Below are 14,711 nucleotides of genomic sequence, written 5' to 3'. Positions count from 1 at the left end.
ATTATTATTATTATTATTATTATTATTATTAGGGATTATTATACACTGACAGAGGTCACTTCCAGCAATGGGCGAAACTATGGTACATTTTACAACATAATGTGGTCTACAACCCAGAAGAATATTATGAAAATGTATATACAGCTCTGCAATGCCTGGAACAATTTCAATCAAACTTGGTACATATTGTAGTTATCCAAATACCTTACAATTTCTTACCACGAAACAACAATTACTGTGTACCTGTGAAAGAATAGTAAAGTCAGCTCATATTTATTGAAAGGAAATAATTGTCTGCCAATTCTGTCATGCATGTATTATCCTATTTTTTGTAAATATTCTGCACGGATTTCCCGCACGGCGGATGTTGAGTCTACACCAAAGTAATATTGATCATTGTAGTTTGTGTATATAAGCACTATGGGCAGTGGTATTCCAGCATAGAAGAGCAGTAAATGAAAATGTTTAAAAAAAGGTGAGGGAATGGAGAGACAGAAGCAGCTCAAATCTGGATATGGGGGAAAGACACTTGGTTGTTGTTTGGTGATACGTAATGAAGACTACTGACAAATACATTTTGAATGGTTAACTAAATCAAAGGAGTTTTGTTTCAAATAAGTGATGAAGATAAAATGGTGCTCAGTATGTATTTACTGTAACTGAGAATTGCAAGAAATAACTGCAATGCATAGAGAGAAACTGCATTTCACGTGAGTAAATTACCGCAATTACATGCATACAAAGCAGCTCCCCATGTATAACTTACTACTTTAAAAAAAGATATTATTGAGTAAAAGGATAAAACACACCTAGCTCCCTTAGGCTAATTTTACACAACAGACTTTTCTGCCTCAGTTGACTACTCACAGCAAGTTTGTCTACCGCAGCACCTGTGGCATTATATTCCTGTACTGAGACTTACTTTTCACTGATGGTGTTTTATGCTTACACATCAAAGCCAAAACTGCATGTGTGCTAGGTGCAGTCTGCAACTTAGACCAGTACTAAATAGTGCGAATCAGGTTATGAAGGACTCCTTTTAAAATGCTGAATATAGTAACAGTACAAGGGACAAGCAATTATAGTAGAGTTTATTAATGATGAAATTAAAGTTAATAGTCTACATTCTTGACAAAGGTCTCACAGTAAATTCTCCACATTATTGAGAACTAAAAGAATAGGAGAAGTGTCATCCAGACATTTCAAAATATCAACATTTATGCCAAAGAAATTATTTACATACACATACATCAATCGACGTTTGAAAGGCAGCACATAGTGTCTTTTTGCTTTATCTTTTGCATCTTGTTTTCTTTCCAAAGAGCAAATAACATTCAAAACCATTTTCTCCTTCAATAGAGCACACTTTTAAGTGGTTAAAACAATTTTCTTTAAGAGATATTTTCTATATATTCATGTTCTTATTTATTCACAGTGTAGGTTTATTCCTTGTCCAGATACTGTAAAACATAAATACATTTTCACTTTCAGATATTTGGTGTCAGATGTGAGAAAAGACTGTACGAAAAATACTGAGACCTCGTGCAACCTTTGAAAGTTGTCACAAAAACAAGACAAAGGATAAAATGAAGATTAGTAGGTCAAAAAGCATAAACTTCATTACCATAACAGGAGTGAAAACCGTTTAACTTACAATATCAGCAGACAATTTCAAAATCCCCCATCACTGAGCACATGCAGTCAGATGCATACTTTGGGTTTCAGAACCTCCAACTCAGCACAATCAGTCAGCGACTGAGACATTGTCTCATTTATTTGTGACATGACTGGTGGATAACTTGCACACTGGCACTCACCAAAAGTAACTGATTTAGCCAAAGAAAGCCACTCATGGAATACATGCTTTCAGTGTGAAGAGGCCCACATGTAAGAATATACATCCACATCTGTGTGGATACTCCACAAATCACATTTAAGTGCGTGGCAGAGGGTTCACAGAACCATGTTCACAACAATTCTCTATTATTCCAATCTCATACAGTGCACGGAAAAAATTAACACCTATATCTTTCCGTGTGAGCTTTAATTTTTCTTGTTTTATTGTGATGATCATTTCTCCCTATACAGGTTGGTGTCAACTAAATATTGGTGATTCAAATTTTGTGAGAAGATTCCATCGCAACATAAAACACCTTTGTTTTAATGATGTCCACCCCAAATCCTGTATCATTTTAGTGACACCCTTTCCCCTATTTCGCAATAATATAAAACGTGCTGCCCCCCTTTGAACTTCCTCGATGTATTCCGTCAGTCCTTTCTGGTAAGGATCCCGTGTCGCGCAGCAGTATTCTAAAAGAGGACGGACAAGCATAGTGTAGGCAGTCTCCTTAGTAGGTCTGTTACATTTTCTAAGTGTCCTGCCATAATACCTAGGTATTTAGTTGAATCTACAGCTTTTAGGTTAGACTGATCTATTGTGTAATTGAAGTTTAATGAGTTCCTTTTAGCAATCATGTGGATGACCTCACACTTTTCATTATTTAGGGTCAACTACCACTTTTCGCACCAATCAGATATCTTTTCTAAAGCCTTTTTCAATTTGGTTTGAGCTTCTGATGACTATATTAGTCGATAAATGACAGCTTCATCTGCAAAAACCTAAGACAGCTGCTCAGGATGTATCCTAAAGCCAGCCAGAGTGGCCGAGCGGTTCTAGGCGCTACAGTCTGGAACCGCACGACCGCTACAGTTGCAGATTCGAATGCTGTCTCGGGCATGGGTGTGTGTGATGTCCGTGGGTTAGTTAGGTTTAAGTAGTTCTAAGTTCTAGGGGACTGATGACCTTAGAAGTTCAGTCCCATGGTGCTCAGAGCCATTTGAACCATTTGTCTCCTAAATTATTTATATAGGTAGGGGTAGCGTCTTTGATTCAGAATCAAAACATCTTCGGTCCCGGGTTCGATCCCCGCCACTGCTTAAATTTTGATAAATAATCAGCATTGGCGGCCGAAGACTTCCGACATAAGAAGTCAGCCTCATTCTGCCAACGGCCTTGTCAAAGAGGGCGGTGGAGCGGATAGAGGTTCAGGGCACTCTCTTGTCCTAGGGGTGGGAAATTGCCCCTAAAGGCGGAAGAATCAGCAATGATCAACGACATGAGGAAGCAGAAGGCAATGGAAACCACTGCATTAACATATCCACAGGACATGTGGCCTGTAATTGAAGAAGTGTCATGATGATCTCTCCATTGGCAAAAGATTCCGGAATAGTCCCCCATTCGGATCTCCGGGAGGGGACTGCCAAGGGGGAGGTTACCATGAGAAAAAGATTGAATAATCAACGAAAGGATAACGTTCTACGAGTTGGGGCGTGGAATGTCAGAAGCTTGAACGCGGTAGGGAAACTAGAAAATCTGAAAAGGAAAATGCAAAGGCTCAATCTAGATATAGTAGGGGTCAGTGAAGTGAAGTGGAAGGAAGACAAGGATTTCTGGTCAGATGAGTATCGGGTAATATCAACAGCAGCAGAAAATGGTATAACAGGTGTAGGATTCGTTATGAATAGGAAGGTAGGGCAGAGGGTGTGTTACTATGAACAGTTCAGTGACCGGGTTGTTCTAATCAGAATCGACAGCAGACCAACACCGACAACGATAGTTCAGGTATACATGCCGACATCGCAAGCTGAAGATGAACAGATAGAGAAAGTGTATGAGGATATTGAAAGGGTAATGCAGTACGTAAAGGGGGATGAAAATCTAATAGTCATGGGCAACTGGAATGCAGTTGTAGGGGAAGGAGTAGAAGAAAAGGTTACAGGAGAATATGGGCTTGGGACAAGGAATGAAAGAGGAGAAAGACTAATTGAGTTCTGTAACTAGTTTCAGCAAGTAATAGCGAATACCCTGTTCAAGAATCACAAGAGGAGGAGGTATACTTGGAAAAGGCCGGGAGATAAGGGAAGATTTCAATTAGATTACATCACGGTCAGACAGAGATTCCGAAATCAGATACTGGATTGTAAGGCATACCCAGGAGCAGATATAGACTCAGATCACAATATAGTAGTGATGAAGAGTAGGCTGAAGTTCAAGACATTAGTCAGGAAGAATCAATACGCAAAGAAGTGGGATACGGAAGTACTAAGGAATGACGAGATACGTTTGAAGTTCTCTAACACTATAGATACAGCAATAAGGAATAGCGCAGTAGGCAGTACAGTTGAAGAGGAATGAACATCTCTAAATAGGGCCATCACAGAAGTTGGGAAGGAAAACATAGGTACAAAGAAGGTAGCTGCGAAGAAACCATGGGTAACAGAAGAAATACTTCAGTTGATTGATGAAAGGAGGAAGTACAAACATGTTCCGGGAAAATCAGGAATACAGAAATACAAGTCGCTGAGGAATGAAATAAATAGGAAGTGCAGGGAAGCTAAGATGAAATGGCTGCAGGAAAAATGTGAAGACATCAAAAAAGATATGATTGTCGGAAGGATAGACTCAGCATACAGGAAAGTCAAAACAACCTTTGGTGACATTAAAAGCAACGGTGGTAACATTAAGAGTGCAACGGGAATTCCACTGTTAAATGCAGAGGAGAGAGCAGATAGGTGGAAAGAATACATTGAAAGCCTCTATGAGGGTGAAGATTTGTCTGATGTGATAATAGAAGAAACAGGAGTCGATTTAGAAGAGATAGGGGATCCAGTATTAGAATCGGAATTTAAAAGAGCTTTGGAGGACTTATGGTCAAATAAGGCAGAAGGGATAGATAACATTCCATCAGAATTTCTAAAATCATTGGGGGAAGTGGCAACAAAACAACTATTCACGTTGGTGTGTAGAATATATGAGTCTGGCGATATACCATCTGACTTTTGGAAAAGCATCACCCACACAATTCCGAAGACGGCAAGAGCTGACAAGTGCGAGAACTATCGCACAATCAGCTTAACAGCTCATGCATCGAAGCTGCTTACAAGAATAATATACAGAAGAACGGAAAAGAAAATTGAGAATGCGCTAGGTGATGATCAGTTTGGCTTTACGAAAAGTAAAGGGACGGGAGAGGCAATTCTGACATTACGGCTAATAATGGAAGCAAGGCTAAAGAAAAATCAAGACACTTTCATATGATTTGTCGACCTGGAAAAAGCGTTTGACAATATAAAATGGTGCAAGGTGTTCGAGATTCTGAACAAAGTAGGGGTAAGCTATAGGGAGAGACAGGTCATATACAATATGTACAACAACCAAGAGGGAATAATAAGAGTGGACGATCAAAAACGAAGTGCTCGTATTAAGAAGGGTGTAAGACAAGGCTGTAGCCTTCTGTACATCGAGGAAGCAATGATGGAAATAAAGGAAAGGTTCAGGAGTGGAATTAAAATACAAGGTGAAAGGATATCAATGATACGATTCGCTGATGACATTGTTATCCTGAGTGATGTGAAGAAGAATTAAATAATCTGCTGAACGGAATGAACAGTCTAATGAGTACACAGTATGGTTTGAGAGTAAATCGGAGAAAGACGAAGGTAATGAGAAGTAGTGGAAATGAGAACAGCGAGAAACTTAACATCAGGATTGATGGTCACGAAGTCAATGAAGTTAAGGAATTCTGCTACCTAGGCAGTAAAATAACCAATGACAGACGGAGCAAGGAGGACATCAAAAGCAGACTCGCTATGGCAAAAATGCCATTTCTGGCCAAGAGAAGTCTACTAATATCAAATACTGGCCTTAATTTGAGGAAGAAATTTTTGAGGATGTGCGTCTGGAGTACAGCATTGTATGGTAGTGAAACATGGACTGTGGGAAAACCGGAACAGAAGAGAATCGAAGCATTTGAGATGTGGTGCTATAGACGAATGTTGAAAATTAGGTGGACTGATAAGGTAAGGAATGAGGAGGTTCTACGCAGAATCGGAGAGGAAAGGAATATGTGGAAAACACTGATAAGGAGAAGGGACAGGATGATAGGACATCTGCTAAGACATGAGGGAATGACTTCCATGGTACTAGAGGGAGCTGTAGAGGGCAAAAACTGTAGAGGAAGACAGAGATTGGAATACGTCAAGCAAATAATTGAGGATGTAGGCTGCAAGTGCTACTCTGAGATGAAGAGGTTAGCACAGGAAAAGAATTCGTGGCGGGCCGCATCAAACCAGTCAGTAGACTGAAGACCAAAAAAAAAATTTTGCGAAAAAGCACTAAATCAGGATCGTAACATTCCGCCTGAAACCCATGTCCATTATCTTAATAGCTGCACCTCCTACAGCCGGTGCATCAACTGATGGGTTACCAGCATTTGTGTTGGAGGAAGTGGCCTACTCCACGAGATCGCTACAACAGCTATACAGGATCACTGAGAAGTTACTTCAGTTTGACACTGTAGTATAGCATGCAGTAATTTATGTAAATTCTGTGCATGTGCATTTCTTGTGTTAATTATTTCAGATATCAGTTTTAATGAGTACAATAGCCAAGCAAAGATCTGCTGCTTATTAGAGCCCTGCAAGCATGTAGCTCATCCGAGTGGCCTGTACATGCCTGCCATCTGTGTGTGTGTGTGTGTGTGTGTGTGTGTGTGAGAGAGAGAGAGAGAGAGAGAGAGAGAGAGAGAGAATACAGTTCACACAGGGTGGCAGAAGTTGCTGAAGATGACCGACATCGCAGTCTCGCATAAGACTCTGAGTGAGCATTCGACCAAAGCTTGAGAGCAAGCACTCACCCGTGTGTAGACTGCAAATTTAGAGTGTGCACAAGCACAATATGCTTCCTTTCTGTAAGACTTGGGCAAAACTTATTTAAATGACAAATAACAAATATAGATAAAAATTATTACTTGATAATAACAAATAAAAATACTTATTCGAAACCATTATTCATTTACATGAAAAGCACATTTGTCCATCATCTGTAAATAAAACGCATTATGAATAACAGATAAAGTTTGCCCCAGTTCTTCCTCATTTTAAAACACTTGTTTGTTGCTTTTAAACTACTTCTTAGGACGCATTTTTCAAATATCTTATCAGAAAGGACATCTGATTTCTAAAGATTTGCTACTGTAACCCACTAAAGAAAATGCAAGCTACACCTTCAAGACGATACTGGTGTGTGCGACTCTAGGGTGCACAACTTGATTCAGGGTACTCACTACCAGACTCTTCTCTCTGTCAGATACTCACTGGTCAGGGTTGGTCCCAGATCCAGTGTTGTCACCCGCACCTCCGACAGCATGTGCTGCCACTCCTCCCGATTGCTGTTGCTGTGCTGCAACCATGATGTTGGCTGCACTGGTAGCAATAGTCGCCCCCTGAGCTCGGATGCCAGGGCTCAGGATGCGTGCGTAAACCTGCTGCCGACCTGTGAGGTATTTGCAAAACAGTGAGCTTAATAATTTTAATTGTAAACTCAATATTTTCTTTGATTCAGTCACAGAAATACATTAATGAGGTCAGCACAAATGGTCACAGTTCCAACTCGTGGGGAGTGTCAGTGAAGTTTAGAAAAACCTGAATTTTCAGGCTCTTAGACTCAAACTCATCTTCTTTCTTTCTTTCTTTCTTTTTTTTCTTGTGCCTTTGCCCTGCATTTGTTATTAAGACATCTAGCATGGTTGGTTTTTAAGGGGTGGCCTTGTGCTCTTCCTGATGCTACCCCTTTACCCTTTGGGACAGAAAATGTATACATTGACCTACTGTCTGCATATAATTTTAATCATCTGAAACTGAGTGAAAGTGTTTTAGATGTTTGCAAATCATGTAACTGATATGGGACTTGGGTACCAGCCCAGTATTCACATACTGGGATGTGGCAAACTGCCTAAAGCCCCCATTCCGGCTGGCTGGCACATCAAACCATGTTGTCAATCCAGCAGACAGGTTTGAACTGGGGCTGGCACACCTCACCATCCTCGAAGCAGTGCATTAACATGGATGGCTATTCGAAGGGGTGTGAAGATAGACTCCACTTATCCTGCAAAAAACCACTAACACAATTTCAAGAAGCAGAACTAAGTGAAGAACCTAGGGATATTCTTCAGCTCCCTACGTATCGCTCTACTAGGAACCATAAAGACAAAATTAGACTAATTAGAGCATTAGACATTCATCTTTCCTGTGCTCCTTACACAACTGGAATGGAAAGAAACCCTAACGAGGGGCACAAAATGTTTCATATCGAGATAAAATGTTGGAAAAAATACACGTTTAACTCAGGAGGCATGCATAAAAAATCATCCGAAATTGTGCTAAATCCATGCTCTGAAAATTTTTTTAAGCAGTTAGTTCACGAGCCCACGTGAATAGTAAACGATTGTGAAAACACGCTTGACCTCTTAGCAACAAATAATCCTGAGTTAATAATGAGCATCAAAACGGATACCGGGATTAGTGAACACAGGGTTGTTGAAGTGAGATTGAAAATTGTAACCCCCCAAATCCTCCAAAAATAAACAAAAAATATACCTATTCAAAAAAGCAGATAAAAATTCACTTGACAACTTCCTAAGAGAGAGTCTCCATTACTTCCAAATTAATAATATAAGTGTAGACCAGATGTGACTTGAATTCAAAGAAATAGTATCAGCAGCAATTGAGAGATTTATACCAAATAATTTAACAAACGACGGAGCTGATCCTTCTTGGTACACAAAACGGGTGAGAACATTGTTGCGGAAAGAGCGAAACATGCATGCCAAATTTAAACAGACGCAAAATCCCCAAGATTGGCGATCTTTTACAGAAGTTTGAAATTAAAGCGGACTTCAATGCGAGATGATTACAACAGTCTCCACAGTGAAACTTTTTGAGAAACGCTTTTCTTCTTATTTTCTGTCTGTGTTTTATATCCTCTCTACTTCAGCTACCGTCAGTTATTTTGCTGCTCAAATAGCAATACTCATCTACTACATTTACTGTCTCATCTTCTAATTTAAATTCCTCAGCAATTGGAACATGCTGTTTCTTGATTTCAACTTGTTGCAGAAAACAGTGGACAGCATATTGAACATGTTTTGCACCAGTCATATGGAAATTAATACTCCGATTTGATTATGACTGATGCTTTTTATGCGGTTTTCGGCCTCAGGACAATTAGAAACTGATTTTTCTCATCCAATGTGATACGACCTTGCCGTGGTGGATAGGCTTACGTAACTAATGGTATCACATCTGTACACCCGTGCACACTGAGTAGTAGAGTTTGTTTAATGTCAAACATACACCTTAGGCATTGCTGTATGATTCATTTGTTATTTGTAGTCGACTACTATTAAATTATGATACTCACAGCACCATCTATTGCTACATTTTGTAACTATTCATTTTTCATCTACGATACATTTTCCCCCCTTCTCCGATAATATTCTGCTGCAGTTTGAAGTCATTCTCACCAGTGGTGTTATTTCTGCAGAGGTTTGGAAGTTTAATTTTAATTATAACCACCCTGTACATCCACTGTGCTCCAGCCTGCTCCTCGAAGATTAGTGTTCACCAGAAACTGTTGTGAAATACACGGTTAGACTTCACAGCTACACAGAAACTAAAATATCACTACAAGTTTCAGGATGTTTCAATCGAAATCCAGTGCCCGAGTATACTCAGTATTTTATTGTTGGTGATCTTCAAAATTGTTTAACTCATTATTTTGAGCTTTAAAAGGTGTCTTTATGTCTCTAAATGTAATGTCATTCATTACGGGATGTTTTAATTAATAAAAAAATATTATTTTTTGGAACAATTAAAAAAAAGAAAAGAAAGAAGAAGAAGAAGAAGAAGAGGAAAACCCATTATGTTGAGGTGTTAATATTCATCCTATAAACCATCCATCCTATTTTTGAAAGAATGACAATAAATTCTTCTCCGAAAATTTTAATTCCCTTTTGAATTTTTACTTGTTCTTCACTGTTCCCTCTATGTACAGGCTAAACAATGTTGGGGACAGGCCACATTCCTGTCTCAGTCCCTTCTCAACTACTGTTTCCCTTTCATGCCCACTGGCTCTAATAACTATGGTTCTATTTCTGTACAAGTTGAAGATAATATTTCATTCCCTGAATATTTCATTCCCCATAATTCTGTAAATAATTCCTGTCAGTATGTTGCAACCATGACTCACTAAACTAACGGCCTGATAATATTTGCACCTGTTAACACCTGCCTTTCCTAGAATTGGAGTAATTACATTGTTCTTAAAGTTATAGGCTAGTTTACCTGTCTCATAAATCTTGCAGAGCAGGTGGAATAATTTGTTAATGGATAGCTTTCCCGAGGATCCCTCGTCTACTCCAGGTGCCTTGTTTGGAGTTAGGTCTTTCACTGTACTTTTAAATTCTTCTTGTAATATCATATCTCCTGTTTAATCTTCATTTACTTCCATTTCTCTTTCTCTATTATTGTGTTCAAGTACATTTCCATCTATAACACTTCTCCTTCTACAGCACTTCTATAGATTCCTTCCATCTTTCAGCATTTTCTTTTTCATTTAATACTGGCATGCCACCTGAACCCTTAATATTTATGCAGTTTTTCTACGTTTCTCAGAAAGTTTCTTTAATTTTCCTGTACAGCAGCCTGTTTCTACATCTACATACATACTCCACAATCCACCATACGGTGTGTGGTGGAGGGCACCTCGTACCACAACTAGCATCTTTTCTCCCTGTTCCACTCCCAAACAGAACGAGGGAAAAATGACTGCCTATATGCCTCTGTACGAGCCCTAATCTCTCTTATCTTATGTTTGTGGTGTTTCCGCGAAATATAAGTTGGCGGCAGTAAAATTGTACTGCAGTCAGCAGTTGTGCATTTTCCTATAGTCATTCCTGCTTTGCTATTTTGCACTTTCTGTCATTCTCATTTTTAAAGATTAGTATACTCTTTTGCTTGCTTCACTTACTAAAATTTTTTACAAATTCTCCTTTTATCAGTCAAATTCGATGTATTATGCATTGTCTGAGGATTTCTACTGGGTCTTGGCTTTTTACCTATTTGCTCCTCTACTCCCTCTCAAGGCTGCTGCATCTCTCAAGGCTACCCATTCATCTTCTATTGTGTTCCTTGCACACTTCACTTAATTGCTGCCTATTACTCCCTTCGAAACTCTCAACCACCTCTTGTTCTTTCAAATTATCCAGCTTCCATATCCTTAATTTGTCACCTTTTGGAAATTCTCAGTTTTAATCTCTGTCTCATAACCAACAAATACTGGTCATAGCCCACATCTGCCAATGGGAATGTTCTGCAGCTTAAAATCTGGTTTCAAAATCTGTCTTTTGGAGAGTCCGGGGTACCTGGCCTAGAAAATTTTAAAAATTAAAATACTATATTTCAGACTCTTTCTGGCCATATATAATGAAGATTTTCCAGGAGTAAGACTAATTGTAAGTGAAATAAATCAGGTTAAGTGAAAAAGGCTAAAAATTAGTTTAGTAAACACCTTGGGTGCTTTATAAACATTTCTGTAGTTTTCTAATACTGTAAAATCAATATACATGTATCTCACACATTATTAACGAAAATACAACACTAAAACAATATCCACTTCAATTATTAAGAGAGAGGCATGCCTTCAGTGTTTTATACAAAAATATGCACGAACCTTCCTCATCCACTAGCTCCCCTTCTGCCTTGTACAACACAGAATCTGGATTTTCATTAGTGAATTAAGGTAATTTTCTCTTGAGTGACAATCTTGTTGCAATCGTCACAGCCCATATCTAATCCTTTGTGAAGTTATTTTGGTAACATGCTCTTCCTGAAGACGGATGTTTCATTTTATTTATCATCATAGTGCTCGAGGTTGCTGTATCCATACTAGATCAAAATTCAGGATTGTTTTCTTAACAACACTAAAAACTCTCTCACAGGCAGCATTTATGCAAGGAACAAGCAGTGACACAAGTTTGTTTGCTCAGTGATGGATGCTTTTTTTAATGCCTGATGCATCACATATAGTAGACATTTCTTATCAAGCAATATCAGCTATATCTTCTTCCACTGCTCAAAAGTCTTAAAACTGGTAGATTGAAAAAATCCAATTCCATTGTGTTTTTTCCTGTTCACCCACAACATCAGGAAACAGCTCATTCAACTTTACAACTGATGAAACAGATTTATCTTTTCTAGATCCAATATCTATAACATCTATATTTTTTAAGAAGTCATCATTTAGTGCAAATTTTTCTCTGATGTAACTGTATTAGTTGACAAAGGAACTTCTGATAACTTCATAAAATTTTAGAATAATAATTTTACAAACTTAGTATGATGAATGTAGCTTCTGGTGTCTACACCAATGAGAATATCTTCATCCCCTTTGTGATACTTAGTTTCTTGAAATTTCAGTTCGAGTAGTGCAGAAAGTTTGATCAATCTCACAATCACATATGTAAATAAGATATTTATGATGCTATGAAGTTTATGAATTACTGTTTCTTCTCTCTGAAGGAATACATGTGCTTTGGTAAATAATAAAATAGTTTTATGCAAGAATAGAACACACAGTTTGGTGACTGGATCATTTATAATAGAGCGTACGCTACTTAAGTGAGAGCTGCTTACATTTTTTTATGTTTCCTCATCGAAAAGGTTTGCCAGATGTTCCCATTGCTCAATTATTCTTTCTATTCATTGGAGCAAAGAGAACCATTTGTACAAACATACTTCAGTATTTTATGGTGTTTTTGAACTATATGAAACAAAATCATCACAACTTCTGAATGGTTTGCATTAGGGCATTCAAACTGCATGGTTGGCCACGGGGAAAGACGGAATTAGTATGCACATGCATGGTTTGGTTTAGCAACGAAGCCAACTTTCATTTGAATGGGTTCATCAATGAACAAAACTGATGGATTTGGGGGACTGAATTTGCATTTCACGATCGAGAAATCTCTTCAACCTCAACAGGTAACTGTATGGTGTGCAATGTCTGGTACAGAATAATTGGTCCAATATTTCTTGATGCCACAGTGACTACCGAACGGTGCGTGAAGGTTTTGGAAGACAATTTCATCCCGATTATTCAAAGTGACCCAGATATGGACAAGATGTGGTTCTTGCAAGTCGAAGATCAACCCCATTGAAGCAGGAGAGTGTTTGATGTCCTGGAGAAGCGTTTTCGGGACCACATTCTGGGTCTATGGTACCCAGAGGCCACTGGCATGGCCTCAATTGGCTGCCATATTCTGCGGATCTGAATAAATGCGACTCCTTATTGTGGGGCTGTATTTTAGACAAGGTGTACAGCAATAATTCCAAAACCATTGCTGAGCTGAAAACAGCCGTTCAGGAGGTCATCAATATTCCAACACTTCAGTATGTCACACAGAATTTCACTATTCATCTGCGTCAGATCATCGCACTGAACATGTCGTAACCTAAATCTGAATATCTGTAGTGATGTTTACATGTTGAATAAAGTGTGTGCATACCATAGTTTGTAACTGATTAACTTTTTTTCATATAGTTCAATAATTGTCACCCTGCATATATGAGTATTGTGTCAAAGTTTAAAAGCATATAGTCTCTTTGAACTTTTTTTGAGAAAGTAGTAAATGTCCACTATAAATTTTTCAGCATCGAAATATTTTAGGCTTTTCATGATGGTTGATGCAGCCAAATGAAGCAAGTGGCAGGAACAAGTTTGTATTCTTACGTGTGGCTGAATGCCCTTCAAAAAAGCAGCACATCCTTTTCCATATCCCACCACTGAATTTGCATTATCATGTGTGAATGAAATGTAATTTTTTCAGGGAATTCCTTTTCTTAGCAGCTGGACATTCAATAGGGCAAAAATTCCTTTGCCGGTATTTAAACTTGATTCCATCAAGGATATTTTTGTGCTAGCAGAAGAGCCAACACCATATTACAAGTGGAGGCCGAAATGCACGTGTTTTAGCTCAAGCAGGCTAGCGTGAGGAGGGAAGAACTATACTGACGTGGGGTCTGGAACATGACAAGGAATTAGAATTCAGAAAGCGGACGTAATTAGTTTGATACTTAACTTTAATCCATTAATGATGAACGTCACTCTTGATGGTGCATGAGTCACAATATTATCTGTTCAGAATACATTCCTGAAGTAATTATAATAACTGAATATGACTCCTTGCTAGGTCGTAGCAAATGACGTAACTGAAGGCTACGCTAAACTGTCGTCTCTGCAAATGAGAGCATATGTAGACAGTGAACCATCGCTAGCAAAGTCGGCTGTACAACTGGGGCGAGTGCTAGGGAGTCTCTCTAGACTAGACCTGCCGTGTGGCGGCGCTCAGTCTGCAATCACTGATAGTGGCGCCACGCGGGTCCGACGTATACTAACGGACCGCGGCCGATTTAAAGGCTACCACCCAGCAAGTGCGGTGTCTGATGGTGACACCACAGATATTATTTTGGTGCACATCTTTCCCTGTTTAACATCAACATAATGGCAACTGAGTACAGTTAACATCTTTAATAACTCTGCCACCCACGATTGCAAGAGGAAAAAGGTTTACTTTTAAATATTCTACTACTTCATCCTGTGTTCCACATGAGAAAGAATTTATAACTATAACTGCAGTTGTTTTAGTTCTACCAGACAGAATTTTTTAGCAACCTGAGTACTAGGATTTTTTTTTTTTTAACAGCTGTGAAGTATGATCTACACAAGAAACTGGCAGGCCATCTTCAACTATAAATTAACAAAAAAGCATTTCTGCATTAGTGACAGAATCCTCCTCATCAGGTCATATTCCAAA

General features: G+C 38.7%; 1 protein-coding gene across 1 annotated transcript in view; it reads right to left on the bottom strand.

Moving 5' to 3' along the window:
• LOC124551334 (nuclear factor related to kappa-B-binding protein) overlaps window positions 1-14,711 on the bottom strand; it is a 195,438-nt gene that overhangs the window by 6,513 nt on the left and 174,214 nt on the right. The window contains exon 23 of the mRNA XM_047126355.1: window positions 7,156-7,333. Coding sequence (XP_046982311.1) covers window positions 7,156-7,333 — 178 coding nt within the window. The remainder of the gene's footprint in view (window positions 1-7,155; window positions 7,334-14,711) is intronic.

Source organism: Schistocerca americana, chromosome 9, assembly GCF_021461395.2.
Source record: "Schistocerca americana isolate TAMUIC-IGC-003095 chromosome 9, iqSchAmer2.1, whole genome shotgun sequence".
Lineage (NCBI taxonomy): Eukaryota > Metazoa > Arthropoda > Insecta > Orthoptera > Acrididae > Schistocerca > Schistocerca americana.
The sequence above is the reverse complement of the archived record's forward strand: the minus strand, read 5'-3'. Positions and strand labels throughout refer to the sequence as shown.